The following is a 21,729-nucleotide window of genomic DNA, read 5'->3' as shown; positions in this document are numbered from 1 at the left end:
ATGTGAGAGAGAGAGAGATGGACAGGGAGGGAGGGCAGGGGGGGAGAGGGCGCACTACATTCTCCTGATGCAATAAATTGCTTCACTGGCCTGTCTCAATGTTGTGATCATGTAAAGCTTGCACTCTCTCTGTCTTATTCTTTTTTTCTACCTATCTGTTGTATTAATCTGCATGTTGAGTGCTTCCTCTTACTCATACTACTCCTAAAATTCCACTCAATATTTTCTATTGTTGTAATAAAGGATGAAATCAGTGTAATGGTAGTTCTCTTACACTTATCCATTGTTTATAATGGTATGCAAGCACATTTTTAATCACAAAGCTTGAAATGTTAAACTATGACTTCAAATAAATGAAGTAGTAACATGTAAAGTTGCTACTACAATGAGAAGATTGGAGGAAATACTTACTGTAAGCCATTTTATATCTTCATCCTCAAAAGGCCACTTAATCTCTAGGTTCGTAACCTCATCTTGTAGCACCCTAAGCTGTTCAGAAGGGTCCAACTTTCGCTTTTTACATCGGTCATTAAATGATCCTTCTTCATTTTTTGGTCCAACATTCAGTGCTACTGTTTCCATCTGTGATAAAATGGAAAAGGAATATTACATTACATTTATCCAGAATTTCTTTACTTTCAAATATTAATAAATTGAGATAACATTATTACTTGCAACGTAGTTACCTGCATTCTTTGACCTGGTCCCCAGCATACACTTCTTCCCAAGCAAATAAAATCATTTGAAATGAAACATGTCTCTTACATGTTACACATACAAAGTAATTAGTATTTGTCTCTTGCGAAAAGCCTCCTTGCTTTTCTACACTGACTGACATGAATTAATACAATTTTGTACATTTGTCAAATATTTTACAACATTATCTTTGTTACAGTGAACAAAATAAGACTTCATTCACTGCAAGTTGCCCTGTATTATCCTCTGGGTTATAACTAAACATTTCTCGCAAATTAAAAATGTAAACTAAAACAGCTTTTAAGTTTTCAGGAAGAATGATATACACTGAATGAATCTGTCACTCTAGAGCTAAATGGACAGTGTATTCAAGCTTCCTGGCATTGTATAATGTTGTACTCTGCTGGGACTCAAATTTGGACCCTTGTCATTCACAAGTAATGTAGGTTTGTGTATCACTCTGGCAAGCAGTTTTAATCAATCAGAAGTTTCAGTGGTAAAGACAGCCCAACAAAAAGCACTAGAGCTCAATCTCTACCAGGATAATGAGTATGCCTAGGTCACAATGCAGGCATGTAATCTGATAAGGAAGTTATATATGAGACGCAGCTGATGCATGCAAAACAGTAGTTCACTTTTATCTGCAGAGAGGATGGGGATTCAGATGCCCACAATGTATCAAATAATGTAGGTGTCTGAGCTTACCAGTTTTGTGAAGAAAAGTGTATAAAAACATATTGAGTGTAACAGAGTTCAATAACAATGCCTAGAAAGGAAGGAGTGTTCTGGAGCATACTGAAAGAAAAGAGAATGTCAGCAGATAACGTGCCTACATCCATATCAATATGACATCACTATCATACTATAATGTAACATATTTATTATTATTATTATTACTATTATTATTATTTATTTCTTTTCTTTTCTTTTCTCCCTTGTTCTTTTCTTCATGTATCTTCAAGAACTACACTTTGAAATAGTATACGTAAAAGGAAATCAAAACATAATAGCTGATGCTCTTTCCCAACTACTGCAAGGTTTAGAGGAATTCAATGGTCTTTTAGAGCAGGAAGGTGAAATAATAGCTATGTTGATGGAGGAAAAACCCCTCTGACCATACTATGTCTACAGGTGTAAACATATGGATCAATTACAGCAGGAAGACACACGCTGGAGTAAGGTAAGAACAAAACTTACACTTAACGGCAGTAAAAAATTAAAAAGGCTTTTTACTATTCACAAAGGTGTTCTGTTCCACACAAACTCTCCCGATCTAGAACAATGGTGCATGTGTTTGCCACAGGAATATGTGGATGATTTTATCTTATACACACCCAATACTTGGGGGCCATTATGGCACTGCAAAATGCACTAATAATATAGTTGAATATTGTTATTTCCCCAACCTTAGACAAAGAGTATTACAGGTGGTAAGAAAGTGTATTGTTTGCCAGAAAGCAAAACATTCTAACATCTCCAAACAGATAGAACTACATCCCATTGTAGCTAAGAAACCTCTAGAAAAGGAAACATTAGATATGGCTGAACCATATCCCAGAGGTAAAGGGGGAGTAAAATATTTAGTAGGTCTGTATGATATTTTCACTAAATACAAAAAACTATATGCTATACAGAAAGTTACACTCAGTTCAATAACAAGACGAGTTAAAGAGGATTATTTTGCAAGAGAAGGGAAAAAGTTTGTAGATTCCAAATGAATCAAACACATTTTAGTATCCAAATTTCATCCCGAAGCATTCCCCTTAGAAAGGGTGTTTAAGGAATTCAACAGGTTTGTGAGAACCTATATACCTCGTAAACATACTAAGCAGATTGAATATGTCACTCCTTTCCTGCAAGTTGTTAACAACCTTCCCCATACATCAAATGCAGATGTTCAATTGCAAACAGATAGATGAATGGGAAAAACCTTAACCCAAGAAACCAATAACAGAATTATCACTGGACGATAAAATATGACAAGGAGTGATCAACCTTGAAACCTGGGCTAAATACACGAAAGGAATTTATGACAGAAAGCTGAAATGTACAACACAGATTTACACAGGACAAAAGGTGTTACTTAGAACACATCCCAAATCCCCAAAAAACTGGAAAACTGAACCATAAGTGGCAATTACTATACACTGGACCACACATAATGTGTGCTCCCTACCTGGGAGCATACTGATTGGCATACGCAAACCTGGGTAAAGACAAGGGCCTTTACCCTCACAAAGACTTGAGAACGTTTACATATTGAAGAAGAGGGTATGCAGCCATTTATACACCTCTAAGTTGTATATATGTATAGTAATATTAAATTTAGGATGCTGGAAACTCACATTCCTGAATTTATGTTGTTAGTTGATAAGGAAAATTTTTGTTCAGGTTTTTTCTTATATGACAAATGTGTAAATTATAAGGTGAGTGGATGTAACAAGGAAGAATTTTTCTTTTATGTGTCTAGAGGTGACGATACTTTGAACACAATGCTTCACCTTCCACATAGCCCCGTGGTAAATGAATAAACAAACTTGTGAAACACATGGTAGCGCGCATTACAATACACAACTCGCCGCGACGTTAGTAGTAACAGATAAATGCAGCGCATGCGCACTGGGGAGAAAGTTAATCAACAAACCGCAAGCACTTGCGTACCAGACAGATGCAGCTGAAAGTATTGGAGCACCCAAAACAAACAAACCCTATGACCTACGTCCTGCACTAGCACTTCTAGAGCCTATTGCATGAATTGGGACAAAGAAAATTAATGGAGAGTCTATACTACAACTACCACTATCTACACAACACACACAAAAAAGGTTATGCTAAGGGATTATATACACGGAAAGGGAACCAGTTATGTTACTATTACATTGCATCTATATAGTTGCAAATTGAAGTATTGAAAGTACACGCACTAATTACAATTAAGGGACCAAAAAGCCTTTGCTGCACGTAAATAAGACAGTACAATATGAGTGGCAAACTGAATAAGAGGTCACATCATGTGTATAATACACTTTACCTTTCAGATTTACAAGGTAAGTAGAGGCGCACGCATGATGTGAAATGAGTTTGTAATAGCACTACTGCACACTGAAATAAATTAATACACAATGGAACATATGAAAGAGCTGTTAGTGAACACTGAGCCACTGTACACTTGTCTATGAAGATTTAGTTTTAAGTTAGTATTAAGTTTTTCTTCCAGGGAATGACGTATCGACACACCCTAAAGGTGAAGAAAGATAAATACTTGTCACATGTTAGGTATCATATAAACATAAGAAAGGGCCGCACCACAAGTAAATGTAGTTTGAAGTTTATGATATGTATGAATGTGATAGTGTGAAAATATGTGTAGAATAATACTGTTGCAGTACGTCGCATAACACGAGGCTGAACTAAGGTGGAGCACTACCAAATAATCAAGGAATGACATTACAATGACATCCAGACCTTTAGCTGATTACAGGCATTGATAAATATCAACGGGGACAGTTGAAAATGTATGCCCCAACTGGGACTCAAACCCAGGATCTCCTGTTTACATGGCAGATGCACTATCCGTCTGAGCCACCGAGGACACAGAGCTTAGTGTGACCGCAGGGACTAACCTCTGGCACGCTCCCCGTAAGACCCACATTACCAACTTACTGTCCTGTACACACTCTACATTTGTAGTGCTCCTGCCCACTATACTCATTACTCGCGGCAGTCAATCTACTGAGTCCTGTAAGAGTTCGGGCATGAGTGCATCCACAATGAAGAAGATCATTGGCCAGTAGGCACACATTTTCAACCGTCCCCGTTGATATTTATCAAAGCGTGTAAGCAGCTACAGGTATGGATTTCATAGTAATTTCATTCTTCGAGAGCTGTAAGATCACCAATGGTATCTGTTCTTTCAGATGTGTCCGAAAGAACAGATAGAATCTTCATATAAATAATCAAGGGGTCAAAACCCAATGCTGAACTTTTTTTGCATGTTTGTTACTTATATAAACACTATTTTACGCTCATTGTACATGACATACAGTATTGATGATACAACTCTGTATACTCGACGTATGGTTATCCTTTACACGATGAACATAACAAATAACTACTGAGGAGCACTTTAAACACTGAATAAGTATTCAATATGATTGGTATCATCAGGTTTGTGTTGTGTTTATAAATAACAAACTATTTTGTTCTTGTGAACACAGTTAAGACCAGCAATGAGACATAACTCAGCACATAAATGCCTTTCTGTGAAATTTCCTCAACTCTGTAGTGTGTAGATCCTTCCTGCAGAATGCTAGAGAGGCGAGGCCACACGTAGTTATTTAAGCAGCATGTAGAATCTGTTGTAATGACTATTGCTTACTTCTTTAATTCTGTGAACTTGATAAATATGCTCCAACAAGATGTCACAGTAAAATGAAATGAAATGTATGTCAGTTTATGCCATAAAGGAAAAACGAATCTATTGTTGTATGAATGTAATGTAATGAACATAGAATCAAAAGAGAGTAAAAAGTGTACTCATATAATTGGAATTGAACAATGTAGTGAAATTCTAATTTAACAAAATTTACTAAACAAAGTGACAATCAGACTGTAGGCAACAATAATGACACGTCAGTAAATGAATAGGATAAGTTTATTTTTGTAGTTGTACTTTTTTTTGTTATGTGTATGTGGAAAGGACACTATAAAAACTTTGTGTAATGCAACAGTATGAGAGACGCTCAAAAACATACGAAACCTGCCTGCAAAGTGTTAAATGTGTGTGTGAGATATGTGGGTGTGCACTAGACGAACTAAAAAAATGACAATACTTTGTGTAACATGAATTTCCTGTGGTCAACAATGTCGTAAAAACATGAATTTTATGTGCTCGACAACATAGTAAAAACATGAATTTTCGGTGCTCGACAACGTGATAGAAGCAGCAAGAAACTTACCTTGTCAGTGGATGTCGGATGTACAACTGGTATCCCCACTGAATAAGTATGTGCAACGAGGTGAAATACTTTCGTCGGGCCACTTGTAATCTCCCCACGGAAAATTACCCTCTACCACGCAATAATTAATAATGGTCAATCAAATCATCCACATTTATTCGCTTTTGAAAAGCATCTGATCGGATTTTCTAGTAATATATGCGTCGACAGTTCGTCGACGCCAAGGTATTTTCCAGTACGTTTATTCTTTGGAATAACAGAGAGACATATGAGAGACATATATGTATTCTCCATGGTTATTAGAGACGGGTAACAAGGACAGCTTCGGAAGTATCTGTTGGAAGATTGTCGGGTTTCTAAAAGAGACATATTTGCTCTTCTTCTTGCTAAAGCGAGCTATTAACGTTTGTGCCACTAGCGGATTATTTGAAGAGAGAGAAAAACTGTAAATGCAAATTAAGTAAGACTTGGAATCAACAGAAAACGGAACATGTAATTGAGATGGATTGAATATACAATTTTCCTCAAAAATAAGGTTTGTGACCCTTTTATTCTAGAGTGAATGACGAATGAGTTCTTTGAATCATTGATGATTGTCTTGGCCCTGTAATTAGTGGGGAAGTTTCAGCTGTGACGAAGAGAGCCTGCAATCGACAAGTCTTTATAAAATCGTCCAAAAAGGCTTCGGACACATCTGAAATTCGAAATCTGTCGTAAAAGGAACGAATTGTTCAAACGATCGATTTTCCCAACTGAATGCAGCGCTTAACAATAATAATAGATATAAAGATCTTTTACAGCAAGCCAGCCGCTGAATGTTAAGACAAAGGGTTCCACCAGAGATTCTATTGGGCTGATTTCATGTTATGAAATATTATATTTAAAATTGTACATAGATAAAGGAGAGAGAGAGAGAGAGAGAGAGAGAGAGAGAGAGAGAGAGAGAGAGAGAGAATGAAATTAGAGAAAATACTCAGAATCCTCCATTAGTATAATTGTTTGCCTGTCTTATCACGGATCAGCCTAAAGACAAAACAGGAGGCCCTTACTTTACGGTACAGATTTATGTGTGAGAGTGAAGGAATCATAAAGGCAACAAATACACGTCTTTACAGACAAAACATTACACCAAGTTAGCGGCAAGCTGCATTCCCAATAACATTATATAATTCATTATAATGGCCAATCTGTGACAGGACACGTTTTTGGACGTTGCTAAAATAATTTTGTTCTCTGTTTCATGTCAACTACGACGAGCCAACTTAACTGACGCTTGGAAAAGAGAAGAAATACTCGCAGTCAAATTAAGTGGATCTACAAATAAGAACATAAAACAACACGCTGGGCGCAGAGAAAAGGCCAGATCTATAATTTTATTATTAAAGCTTGCTAGTATAGATGAAGTGCACGCTTTTCTATTTAGTATTATTGGATATTTGAACATTGATTAATTGTGTTCATGATAGATGTTGTTTGATTGACCGGCCCCAGTTGCATTTATCTGTATAAGTACAGTAAGAAACTAGCCACAGAAGTACTCTTGTGTGAACGGAGTTACATATAGTGACAGTAGAAGGAAGATATATATATTGACGGTAGAACATTTATATGGTTTTAACTAGGGCAATGTTTAAGATGAGTCAAGCAGAGCAGAGCAGCACGCAACAGCCTTCAGCTGTTAGCACCGATAATAATGATGCAGTAAGAAGTGTTGTAGAACCGATGGCTACAGATAGCGCAATAGAACGCCCTGTAGATACGGAGGGACATGTAACAGCAAGTACGCAACATGGATTAGATCCATTAATCATTATCATGAGACAGATGCAGATGATAATCGAGAGCATGAATAATATGAATACAAAATTAGCCTCAGTTACTGAAGGGCAGGAAAATTTGAAAACCGACATGAACGCGAAATTAGTCTCAGTTACTGAAGGGCAAAATGATTTGAACGCGAAATTAGCCTCAGTTACTGAAGGGCAAAATGATTTGAATACAAAATTAGCCTCAGTTACTGAAGGGCAAAATGATTTGAACGCGAAATTAGCCTCAGTTACGGAAGGACAGGAAAATTTGAAAACTGAGATTAAGCAGCAGTTACAAGACAGTTTTTCCGAATTAGAGCAGCTGATAGAGGCGAAGACCAAGGAACTTAAAGATCAGGCCGAAGAGACGGAACGAAAATTAACTGCACAAATAGAATTGGTGAAAGCTCAATGTGAGGAATCTACTCACCGCGTACGTGTAGAAATGAAGGAGTATGTGGCTATTAAGATAGATAACGTACGGGAACAGGTGGAAATGGTTCCGCAATTAGTACAAAAGCAAGATGCCATGTCATGTGCAATTGCGCAACTTCCTGAATTGGCACGTACGCAGACTAACCTAAAGGAAAGTGTTGAACATCTGACAGAACGTCAAGACGTTATAGACCACCAAATTAATGTATTAACGGGTAAATTATCCGAAATCACATTAGAAAACAAAAGGCTAATGTGCGAAAACGTTGAGCAAAATGTTAAAGCAGCATTCCAGAGTTTATCTGGCAAAGAGGAAGAGAATTTGTTTGCGAAAGGACTTGAGGAAGTGCGACAGCAGTTAGGTGCTGATTTAGAGCATTAGAAACAAATGATAGAAGAGTCGATGCGCGTTTCACAACAAGGCTCAGAACAAATGAATACAGGCCAGCAGCAGAAGTTGGCAGCGACTATAGAGCCAGTTACTGCACATTCACACACGATACCGACTGGTGTAAGTAACTCAAACATTAAATTGCCACGAGCTAGTTGTTCGCGTGAATTTTTATCTAACGGAGATTACGAAAGCCTTTGCCATGCCGAAGAAAAAATGATAAAGCATCGGCAATTCCAGATTTTTAACACTGACAAAAGGGGGGTCCATCCAATTGTTTTTATTCGAAGTTTCAGAGGAGTGCTACCCAGAAATTGGTCGGAGTGGCAGAAGATCAGTTTCGTTACAGGATTTATACAAGGTTCAGGGGCGATCTGGGCTTCGGACATGACTTCTGTTTGCTCGATATATGACGATTTTGAGAAGGCGTTTTTAGCAAAGTTCTGGTCAGAAGGGGTACAGGAACGCCTAAGGCAGGAGGTGCTCTACCCAGAGCCTTTCTCCTTTTCAAAAGGAAGCCTTAGAAAGTATTTTGAAAAATATATAAATAAAACTAGATACTGGGACAGACCTATGCCCTTGCCAGACATAATAAACATACTTAAGGCAAGACTACCAACTAGCATCCGGAATCAATTAATTTATGACAACGATAAAGACTTGGAATCGTTCCTCACGACGTTAGACCATATAGATATTATCGAAGAGAACAACCAGAAAGCCCGTAATAACAGATTCCAATATAGGGAGATAGAACCGCCGCCAAACGATAGGCAAGGGAATGCACAGAGATCGTTAAATAGTGGAGAAACCCCTCAAAATCTCAATAGTAATACCGGCTATAGTCTTGCGAGGGGCTATCCAAGGAACAACAGGAATTGGAAAAGATACAATCCCGTGTGGGGGAACGAAAGGAATTTCAGACCCCAAGCCTGGAATAATAACAGTAATAGAGAGTGGAATCAACCGGGGGGAATGAATTCAAATAATCAACATCAGTGGGGACGGGCATCTACGAATCAACCGGTAATTACCGAAGTGACGGACGATGTCAACCAGCAGGCAAATCAAAATCCGACAAACTTCTAAGGACCCACTCGTGCCCCGGAGGAGCGGTCAACAATTGGTTGAGGGGCAACAGGATATGTGTACCCATGCTAACGTATAATGATGGACGATTGCTGGCTGATGAATTGACCGAGGACTTAGAACCCCAAGATGAGGATAAGGAACAGGTGGCAGTAGCCGAAGTGCAAGTCATTTTGGAGACTGTACCTATAGTGGTGGTTTTAGACACAGCTGCAACCACAAATGTTATTTTGGAGGCACTATTCAACAAGATCAGAAATATAAGACGAGTACCAATTTTTCCAGTTCAAAATTGCAGAATAATAGGCGCCGTTGGGGCTAGATCGGCTAATGTAAAAGTGCAGTCACTACTTAGTGTAGAAGTCGGAAATGTAGCAATATTAAGCACATTCCTTGTTGTGAAAAATTTGGTGGTAGACTGCATTATCGGAGTCGACAGCCTACGTCAATACGGATGCAGAATAGATTTTAAAACAGGAAAAATTTGGTTAAATATAAATAAACAAGAAATTGAGTTGAACTTGTTGAAAAAAGAAAGCCTTACCAGAAAATATAATAGTGGGATCAGTGTGCAAGTAATCAGGACGGCACAAAATTGTAAACAGCACGTAATTAATGAGTTCCAAGTCAAAGGAGATTTTGGTCAATTAGTGTATGAGAAGTTAAATGAATCCGACTGCATTATTGAAGATCAGAAGAAGCAGCTCAATGAATTATTATTAGCGTATAAAACCATGTTTGATGAAAGGCCAGGAGTGATTAAGGGATACATATGCCATCTCTACGTTAAGCCGCACGAAACGTATTGTAGAACTTTCTGTCCTGTTCCCTGGAGGTTAAAGGCTCAAGTTCAAAAAGAAATAGATCGCATGTTGAAATGGGGTTTAATCGAACCCTCTACAAGCCCATACTGCTCCCCATTGTTGGTCGTGCCAAAACCAAATTGGACTGTGAGACTGGTACTCGACGCCAGAGAAATAAATAAAATCATAATTCCAGTGAGAACACATCCGGAAAACATAGACGAACTTATACAACGGTTCCAGGATGTCCAATATTTGACGAGCATTGATTTGCGGAGTTCTTATTGGCAAGTCAAGCTGGATGAGTCATCAAGGAAATATACGGCTTTCATTTATTCCGGAAGAAGTTACCAATTTACTGTAGTTCCTTTCGGACTCAACATTAGTGCTGGAATCTTTATAGCAGCTCTAGATTATGCACTAGGACCAGAACTAAGAAGCAGGATAACAGTGTTTGTTGATGATTTGCTTATAGCATCGAAGACTTGGGAGGAGCATATTACCTTACTGAGTCGGGTGTTGGACGTGTTCAAAACCATGGGAATAACTGCTAACCTACAGAAATCCCATTTTGCACAAAACAGAATCAAGTTCCTGGGGCATATAATTGACACAAAGGGAATTTTACCAACCAAGGAGAAGCTAATTGCGATTGGTAAGTTTCCAACACCCAGAAATAGGAGGCAATTAAAAGGGTTTATGGGTCTTGCCTCATTTTTTAGAAGATTTATAACAAATCAGGCCATGAACACAGCAGCTCTAAATAGTCTGTTGAAGAAGGATGTGCCCTGGCTCTGGACATTAGAGTGTCAAGAAGCATTCGAAGAGATAAAGAAGCAATTAGTAAATGCACCGCTTTTGTACCATCTGGACATGCAAGAAGTATTTTACTTGTCAACAGATTCGTCGAATGTGGGTCTTGGAGCGTGCCTTTTCCAAGTACGCAAGATAAATGGACAACTCACCTTCTGTCCTATTGCGTTTGCCAGTCGTGTTTTGTCCAACTGTGAACGAACTTACACGACGACAGAATTAGAGGCTCTTGCGGTCGTCTGGGGATTTAAAAAATTTCATTATTATCTATATGGGTCAAAGACTATCGTATATTGCAATCATCAATCATTAACGTTTTTACAAACGTGTAAACTGTTACACCCCAGACTGGCTAGATGGATTCTCGCTCTGCAATAATACCAGTTTAAGATCGTGCATGTCTCAGGACAGCAAAACATTATTGCTGACGCTCTATCAAGGTCACCGCAGGGTTTAGCCAAAGAGATTGAAGTAAATAATAACTCAGAATTCCCTGTATTGCTGCTGCAGGAAAATCCATTTAAGACGTACTACGTCAATTTCTGTGCGCATATGGCCCAGTTGCAGAAAAGAGATGCTCAATGGGGAAGTGTCGTTCAAAGGTTACAACAGCAACCTTCAGATCAGATGGCAAATTATTACAAGCTGGTAAATGGTGTATTATTTTTCCGGTGTGGAAGGCCAAACAAAGTCCGTTGGTGTGTTTGTATACCTGAGGCGCAAATAGAGAAACTCGTATGGTTCACCCATTTAACCTGTGCGACAAAATCTGCAGACAAGATAAGTGGGTACTGTTATTTTCCCAACATAAAGCGCAGAGTGTATGAGGTCTTAAAGAAATGCATAATCTGTCAAAAAACAAAGCCGGATTCAAAAGGGAGTAAGCACCCATCTCTATATTAGTCCAAGAACCAAAAGAATTAATTTCGTGCGATCTGTGTGGACCGTTACCTACTTCCAGAGGTGGTGTTAGATATGTGTTGGCATTTCTCGATGTGTGCACGAAATACGTAAAGCTATACCCGATAAAGGCGGCTACAGCTAGAGTAATTGTACTAAGATTGATAAGGGATTATCTTCCACATGTTGGTACACCTAAAGCGATCCTAACAGACAATGCTAAGATATTCACGGTACTCCGATGGAAACAGGCTTTGTCTCAAGTCGGTGTGAAACACATACTAACATCATTTTACCACCCACAAGGCAATTTGGTTGAGAGAATTTTTAGAGAGTTCAATCGATTTATGAGGACGTATTGCCATAATAAGCAGACTGCGTGGGCAAATTATGTGGAAGAGTTTGAGCAGATATACAATAACATGCCCCACTCCTCAACTGGATATACACCTCATGAATTGATGTTCGAAGCAAAAGAGGAAAACTTCTGGACTGAACATATGCCCAAAACTCAGGAAACTGAGATGCCTTGGGAAGAAAAAATAAGACAAGCCATCATAAATATGACGAAAAAGGCTGATCAGAGAAAACAACAATATGACAAATTAATCAAGAGGGTACAGACATACCGTGTCGGAGAAAAGGTACTAGTCAAAAGACATACCAAATCATCCTTAATAAAGAAGAGTATAAAGAAACGGGAGCTATTATGTACTGGCCCATACATTATCCTACAAATTCCGAATCCTGGGGCTTATCTGTTAGCATACCCGGGATCGAACAAAATAAAAGGGTTATTTTCCCATAACGACTTGAAAAAATTTAATGAAAATTAGGAGATAGGGAGGAATGGTGTTGCGAGTGACAGAGATGAACGCTCGTAAAAAACATAACAATAAACTGTGTGTGTAGTGTTAGAAAACTTTAAACTGAAATAATTAATCAGTGACATAGATTATAGAAATAGTGACTAACAATTACTATTGAGTGCTACAAAGAAGATAGTGGAGATAGGCTTCACCTGTGGTTTGGGTGAACATGGAACTTTAGCATTGCTAATGTCATCAAGATTTATAAAGGATCTAACTAACCTTCAAGAAGAATGAAATGTTTCCCGCAAATGACGCTGAATAATCAAAAGAGGTTCCGAGTGAATGTTCATATATAGTTTCAAGTGCATGCTTAGATGTGTAAACATGTGAACGGATGTGTTGTGGCAGTGAATCGTGAGTGACGGTTAATGCCGCAAAGATAATTTCCCGCGCAAAACAGTTGACGTCGGCGCGAGAGTTAGAATCGATATAGACGACACAGATATGCTTTGTGCATCAAACGCGAGGGTAAACTGATTCATGTTGAACTTTAAAAGGAAAAGGTGTTATAATTAGAAGTTAAGAGTTTTTAATTTATTAATGAATGTTTAAAGAAAGTAATATGCATAGAATTAGTAGTTATTTAATGGTTCGTGTTCGTTTTGGAATTGTGTTTGAAAATCCATTTCCATATATGTGCATGTATGAACGCCGTATGAATCAGAGAATAAATGAAAGAAGTGAATCCGCATTCCTCAATGCTAATAACTTTTACATTACAGCAATCAAGCGGAGAAATATATGTATTTAGAATAAAAAGTTTTTGAGTATAGATAAATTATATGACTTTTCAAGGAAATGATGGATTATGTCTTTGTATAAAATGAACCACACTTTCCATTATTCGATGATTTGAATCCAAAATCTACTGTAAGTACATGAATCCTTTAAATTACGAAGAACAAATCAGTGATAGAAAATGTGTCAGAATTTTTTGGACTTATAAGCAAAAGTGGGAATGCAAAGTCAAAAAGAATATTCAAATGAAAGTAAATGTGATGATGTTTTTGGCAACATCATAGAATATTCAAATGAGAGTAAATATGATGTTTTTGGCAACATCATTAGTTAATGCCTAAATTCCTTGAAGTACGTCGTAACAAAAAGGATCCATGAAGCCATAAGGATTTTGCTTTCAAAAAGGAGAATCTTGGACGGTGCAACCTAACCAGTACTCTTACAGGAAGAGTTTCCCTTTTGGTCATTGCTAATTCTTTTGGAGTGAATGTTGCATGTGAATTCGAGTATCCCTGTCCCTTCTACTCTTCCCATTGTGGGCCGCGTAGAAGACCGACTACAAAGTGGGCCGCGTAGAAGACCGACTACAAATGTGAACGTTGGGGACATGCAAGACCCGGGGGAGTTTTAGCACCGCAAGATATTGTCCTAGGAACAAGATTGTAAAACGAAAACTTACGTTATTTATTGTAAAATGTTTTTTTTTTTTTTTTTACTAGAGGCACAAATAACTCTTCTCCAAATCGTTATATAAATCGATCCCTATCTTTCCTTTAGAGATCTATTTCAAAAATAATTTTTTTTCTTCTATAGGCTTTCCTATCTTCTATGTACCGTAGGCTGGGGGTCTAGCCTTAAGAGGTTTTCCAAGGTTTCCCTGCTTAAGAAAGTTCCCGAATGGGTAGACCCTGATAACAGTTGCATGAAAGATCATCTTCCTTGGTTGTGCACAGCAGACATAACACCTTGATGCACGTAAAAGCAATACAGCCGCGGTACCTGTCTCTTCATTTCTTCTGTTTTCAACATTTCTTTTCTTCGTCTGTCTTAAACACAATATTCTTTTTCAGTCGGAGGACTGACAATTATCACTTCCGGGTTATCCACACTAATAGATAGCTTGCGAAGTGTGTTTGGTAAATCAAAATTGAGCTCACAAACTTCGCTCGCTGCGAGGGGCATTGTAATCTCCCCACAGAAAATTACCCTCTACCACGCAATAATTAATAATGGTCAATCAAATCATCCACATTTATTCGCTTTTGAAAAGCATCTGATCGGATTTTCTAGTAATATATGCGCCGACAGCTCGTCGACGCCAAGGTATTTTCCGGTACGTTTATTCTTTGGAATAACAGAGAGACATATGAGAGACATATATGTATTCTCCATGGTTATTAGAGACGGGTAACAAGGACAGCTTCGGAAGTATCTGTTGGAAGATTGTCAGGTTTCTAAAAAGAGACATATTTGCTTTTCTTCTTGCTAAAGCAAGCTATTAACATTTGTGCCACTAGCGGATTATTTGAAGAGAGAGAAAAACTGTAAATGCAAATTAAGTAAGACTTGGAATCAACAGAAAACGGAACATGTAATGGAGATGGATTGAATATACAATTTTCCTCAAAAATAAGGTTTGTGACCCTTTTATTCTAGAGTGAATGACGAATGAGTTCTTTGTCTGAATCATTGATGATTGTCTTGGCCCTGTAATTAGTGGGGAAGTTTCAGCTGTGACGAAGAGAGCCTGCAATCGACAAGTCTTTATAAAATCGTCCAAAAAGGCTTCGGACACATCTGAAATTCGAAATCTGTCGTAAAAGGAACGAATTGTTCAAACGATCGATTTTCCCAACTGAATGCAGCGCTTAACAATAATAATAGATATAAAGATCTTTTACAGCAAGCCAGCCGCTGAATGTTAAGACGAAGGGCTCCACCAGAGATTCTATTGGGCTGATTTCACGTAATGAAATATTATATTTAAAATTGCACATAGATAAAGGAGAGAGAGAGAGAGAGAGAGAGAGAGAGAGAGTGAATGAAATTAGAGAAAATACTCAGAATCCTCCATTAGTATAATTGTTTGCCTGTCTTATCACGGATCAGCCTAAAGACAAAACAGGAGGCCCTTACTTTACGGTATAGATTTATGTGTGAGAGTGAAGGAATCATAAAGGCAACAAATACACGTCTTTACAGACAAAACATTACACCAAGTTAGCGGCAAGCTGCATTCCCAATAACATTATATAATTCATTATACACTGATATGGGAACCAGTCATCACCACATCGAAGATTTCACAAAACATCATGCCGCTGAACATGAGCTTCACGAATTTGTGCAGTGAAGACTATGTGGACACACAACACGAGCACTCTGACTTTGTATTAAACATGTGAAACTGAGCAAGAATGGTAATGGATGTCAAGCTGTACGCGCATGCTTCACAAGCTAAACACTGGGCAGGTACTGACTGACACCGAGCGGGAACGGTAATGGACATCGAGCTGTGCGCGCATGCTTCGCAAGCTAAACACAGGGCAAATATTGAATGACAATAATGGTACTATGCGCTTACAGCAAGCACTTTGTTGGGAAGGAGAACTTATGTATCTATGTGTTAAGGGAGATGACATGCCTATACGTACTGGTAACCATAGAGGATAACTCCAATGGTGGAAAAATAAAGGCTATGCCCATATGGCCAGGATTATCAACCCAGAAGAAGAGAAATAAACTCAGACATTGTGCACCTCTATACGACATCAGTGTACAATGGGGGGCAATTATAATGTAACATATTATTATTATTATTATTATTATTTCTTTTCTTTTCTCCCTCATTCTTTTCTATCTATATATAGATAACACTGACATACAAAACAAAAGAGGTAAAGAGATGCTCTTCAATTTTTTAATTGCTTTAGATTCATCTGTCTGTGTCCATACGTGATAGCGGGTGGATGTATTATGTGCTCAGCCGAGTTAATATTGTTAAAAAGTCTGGTCATCTCAGTAAGTGATAGCGGGCGGACGTATGCGAGTTCTGCCAAGTTGATATTGTTAAAAAATATGCATTCCAATTGTACATTAAAAAGTGTTATCAAGATAGCACAGTTTATTCATATTTTCACGGCGATGATACCCGTCTGTTCATCTCTCCGCGACGTGCCGAGAATCCTGCATCAAGAGGATCGAAGCTAACAAGAAGAATTCGCGTGAGCACAGGAGGGGCAATTCGGAACCAGTATTGTTGTACCAATCTCCATGCACAATAGTGGTAACAAGAAAAGGATGTACCTTATAACCAAATGCAGATCATTCATCCTATGTTCTACCTCCATTTTTATTTTCTCCATCACATAGTGTACTTCACAAATTGTCAGTTCATTTTTCTCTGAGTTGAGTACACCCTTCGAAAATATGTCAGTTAAGTGCAAGGAAAACTGTAGATATAATTCCACTAAAATAAGTTGTTTTCCTGAACCAGACACATCTATCAAGTTGTTTTAATGAAGCTGGGGAAATCATCTAAACTAGAAAAGTATTATATAACTGCAGGAAGATTTTTCAACAATCTTTTATGGCAGGCTTTAGGATTAACCACCTTTTAGGTACATGTCTCAACAAAGACTCACATTCTACACCAACAAATTGAGAGAAATCTTTCAATTAAGATACCCTTTTAGCTTAATATGAGAAATAGTTGGAAAGTCTTAATAACTAACATTTCAATATCTATTGACATAGCATTCATACCAGAATTACAGCAATTACAGACTACATGTGCACAGCAATTTGATTTCATTATACCACGATTTTCCTTTTTTAAGTGAACGTAAACAGTTTTTCTCCCCATAGTATACATTTGTACTGTCTGCAGTAAAACTTGAAACCTGGGACAAATTCAACTCTGTGCTTTGAAATCCTTTTCAAGATCTGCTCAGACATTGCAGATGCAGATTCACCAGAGTCCAGAGTCCCCATAGAAATCTAGAATTCTGTGGGACACGCCTGGCCTGCCAGCACAGCAAATTAACTTACACAAATAGGATAACACTTTTGATTACCTTTGTTGGAAGTGTCAAACCACAGACCAAAAAACTTCTTATCCATCAACTTCTGAGTTAAATTATTGACACTATTTAGTCCCAAAACACCAGTAATTAATGCCTCACATTTTGTTTTACCACACATGATTTTATCTGCAATTGTCGAATCAGGGAATAACTGAGAAGATATTTTTACATTGCAGTAGAAGATCTTTTTACATTGCAGTCAGTGCTGGCACAACTCAGATGATGTTTAACTGTGTGAAACATGAATGTAAGCTCAGATGTTATTATCTGAAAATGAATAAAGAAGCACTAATAATAGCATCTTTTTTAAACAGGTCTATTATTACCTTGAAAATTAGAAATGTTGAAATTAGCAAGCACCTACTACATTCCTTGTCTGTTTCAACAGAGTCCACTTTGTCGAGACTTTTCATCAGTGTGATTTGTACCAATGTTAAGCATCTGCGTTTGTAGTTGACACTGTTAAAATGATGCCTAACATTAGTTACACCGTCTGTGAAATTGAAAATCGTTCTCCAGCTTTTCCAACACATAACGTACACCTTATTTTTTATACATTTCCTGGAATTGGCTGCAATTCTGGAAATTCTTTCTCCCAAACCGAACGATACACTTGCAGTCTTCTGTTCTGGTGTGTACTGGTTTGAATATCTAATTTTATTTTCATGGGATTTGTTACAGTCCCAACAATTTTGAACACACTACTTCCACAAAGAAAAAAGTTCTAAAACGTAAAACATAGGATGGCTTGTGATACAGTGTTGAGCTTGCTCCTGAAATGAACAAAACAATGTGCCTTGTTGAATGGAGTGGAAGTACAGCTTGTTCACAAAAAGAAGAAAATTCTGAGCGGGTGCGGTGTTGGAAGAACAAGCCGCACTTCCGTCATGCAGTGCTAGGACTACACTTGCACTTACATACTGGTATCAATTTATGCCCAAGAAGGGCTCCAATCAGAATTCATAGTTTCATACTGAATGATGGTGCTTTCTTGCTCCTAATGCCATATCGTAGATAATTCGAAACTGAAAAGAGCCAGTAATAAAACTTACATTTTTGCAATAAAAAGAACACACCACAACAATCACTTCGCAATGGCTGCAACGCAACATTGTGTGTTGGATCGCTGAGGTTTGCAGCGGTCAACACAAAACACGAGCAGGCTGAAGTCGATCGACTTTTGCTGAGCCAGAACTACGCAGGCCTCGTTCATCTCTTTGTGAACAGACTTCACACAATGCAGTTCTGCTTCTGACGTCATATCCGTCTCACCCTCATTCTCAACTGCCATCACATGCATGTCTTAGCATGAGAAATGTAGTCTGCATCATACAATTTGGTGCTGGAAGGTTAAAAAATATAAGTCATGTTAAAATTGGAACATTTGGCATATGGTTAAAGGTTTGCACCATACCCGGAACAAAACAGGAAAATTCCTTGTTGTTCTGGCTAAAATTGTACCTCTGACAACTCTACCTCCATGCAACCAGGAGGTCAGTTCATCAGTCCACCCAATGATAACAACAAGATTGCTCACTAAAGTATTGTCTCCTTTGGACACCTAGAAATAGCAGTTCAGACATGAACTGTTCCCACTGCCCAGGAAATCAACAAATGGAGGATATCAGAAGGGTCTTCTAGCAACTGAGAAATTTGGTCACAATTCAGCAATCATTTTACACACAATTTCTGAGTATGTCTATTAGTTTTATTACACTTCCAAGTTGAAGAGACTCTCTTCACAAAGATCAGGAACACATCTTTCACACTGAAAGTAGTTCATTTATCCTGCATTCTCCCAAAAGTACACGATTTTAAACTGTGTATCATTAATTAAAATATCCCTCTTCTTATTGTTAGCTTCCACAGTTCAAGTGTACAAACAATTCTCCAAGGGCAACTTTCCCCAATAAAATTAATTACAGTACCAATTTTGTGAGTTAATATATCCCTCACCCTCAGTAAACTACAAAATAATGAGGAAACAGATATTATAATTTGGGTATGCTACTAGTTCTATTATTCAATATAATCGCAAAGGAGGCATAGGTTACTCAACACTGAGATAAAAGAAGATTGTACTGACACTGCACCATAAGGAAAATATTAAACTCAAAAAAATTATGCTAACAATTTGCAGAATTTTGTATTGCCTGTTACAACATTTTTTATCAATTTCCTAAAAGAATCATTCATCACCCATTATGATTCCTTCTGATTTTTTAAATGAAAAGCAAAATGCATTTACTCATCCCATTCTGTACACAAATACTACAAAGAATGTCAGCTCATGTGAGGTTTTTCAAATGTAAAGTTATTAGTGGTCTTCATATTTGGCATAATTTTATATTGTTGTAGTCATTCTGAATGACTGAAATACATTAACGAGTGAGACGCCATAATCTTCTCACTATCACAAGTCAAAATGTACTGAGCTACTATGACTTCACTACCAGAACTATGTCACTTCCACCATTTTTTGCCAAGAATACTTCTGATTAGTTACTGTATGCAGTCTCCATAGCTGTATTTTTCTAAGTGTGTTATCCTCTAGGTTACGTTGAAAGGGATGAGTGTAGGTTAGGAAAGCATAAGCTCAAGGTCTTTCAACTATCTTTTATGGTGTTGTGCCACCACCACAGTGGAAGTTTTTTTTTTTTTGTTTGTGGTTTTAGGGCGCAAAACTTCTATGGTCAACACAGTGGAAGTGTGTCATTACTAGTGGTCACGTATTGGGGTTATTGGGCAGGTGATAAAGGCATAAAATAGAAGTTGGACATTATTTAGTTATGACAGGTTTTTCTTCATTGTATGCACATTGCAACCAGATTTGAAAGATGGGTAGAACTTCAAAATCTGAGCTACAATGTTCACCTTTTTTATGCACCTATCAGCAGTCCATTGTCTCACTAAGTGGCTTGTTCCATCCAACGCACTACACATATTCCACATAGGATTTTTCACTGCTGTTTCATTTTTTTTTTTTTTTTTTTTTTTTTTTTTTTTTTTTTTTTTTTTTTTTTTTTTTTTTGAATTGGCCTTTTTAATTAGTCCCTGTGAAATTGTGTTTCCTTCACATGTTTCTTCACTTTTGGCACATGAAGAAACCTCTAGTTCTGAAAACTTGTGAATTGTTGCTCATCTATGGTTGCTGTCACTTTGTAAGAATAAAATTTTTCGAACTCTGTGATGCAATGTCATATTAATGTTGAAGGCGTTTCCGATATACACATAACAAACTGTTTCTGCTCCTATTTGCTCCCATCCCTACAGTGAAGATTACTTGAATACAACCGAGATAAAACAGAAAGAATAATTAGAATGAATTTAATGTTTACAACAGTTTATTGCCTTTTTTTCTTTTTTTCTTCCTTTCAGTTGTATCTTGCTACAAAGACAGATCTCTTCCATATTTTTATCTAATTTCCTATAAAACCTCAAAGTTACTCACACACCACCTGTGCAACCATGTTGACAAAAATTCAAAGAATCATTAGAAAGGTTAGAATTCTGCAAATATAGATCTTACTCATGCTCCATTAACCTTCCTGACTTAAAGAATTTTGTGAGATATGTAAACGGTGCTTAATTGTGCCAGATTATCCTGACAGCAAGCTAAACCTATGCCTGAATGCTTCTCAGTCTCAGAGCCTGGGATCAACACAAATAGTATTTGCCCTTTTATTTTCTACCAATATGCAATTTTCTTATATATTATTTATTCATCTCACTATATACAATTTTCAAACAATGGAAAATCCAGGGTGGCATAACAACAATATCATGAAAAGGATAGTTCCTACACACCATAAAAGAGGAGATGCTGAGTTGCACATAGGCACAACAAAACGACTGTCAAACAAAGCTTTCAGCCAAACAGGTCTTCATCAGAACACACACACAAAAGAACTCACACACACGATAACAGCCTCTGGCAGCCAAGGCCAACCCACGAATGGCAGCGCATGATGGAACAAGCAAATAGTTGGTGGAGGTAAGAAGAAGGCTGGAGTGGGAAGGGGGAGGGATAGCAGAGTAGGTGTGGGAGACAGTAAAGTGCTGCTTATGGGAGCAAACAGGGGCAAGGTGGGAAGACGATAGGGCAGCTAGATGCAGTCAGGGGATTAGATGGAGAGTGGGG

The 21,729-nt window shown here is 37.8% G+C and overlaps 1 protein-coding gene across 4 annotated transcripts in view; it reads right to left on the bottom strand.

The window, feature by feature from the left end:
* LOC126483832 (cap-specific mRNA (nucleoside-2'-O-)-methyltransferase 2) overlaps positions 1 to 21,729 on the bottom strand; it is a 296,880-nt gene that overhangs the window by 105,568 nt on the left and 169,583 nt on the right. For all 4 annotated transcript variants that reach the window (XM_050107032.1, XM_050107034.1, XM_050107033.1 and 1 more), the window contains one exon: positions 412 to 582. In XM_050107032.1, the coding sequence (XP_049962989.1) occupies positions 412 to 582 (171 nt within the window). The remainder of the gene's footprint in view (positions 1 to 411; positions 583 to 21,729) is intronic.

The sequence above is a fragment of the Schistocerca serialis genome, chromosome 6 (genome assembly GCF_023864345.2).
Source record: "Schistocerca serialis cubense isolate TAMUIC-IGC-003099 chromosome 6, iqSchSeri2.2, whole genome shotgun sequence".
Taxonomy (NCBI): Eukaryota; Metazoa; Arthropoda; class Insecta; order Orthoptera; family Acrididae; genus Schistocerca; species Schistocerca serialis.
This window is presented reverse-complemented; position numbering and strand designations above follow the sequence as displayed.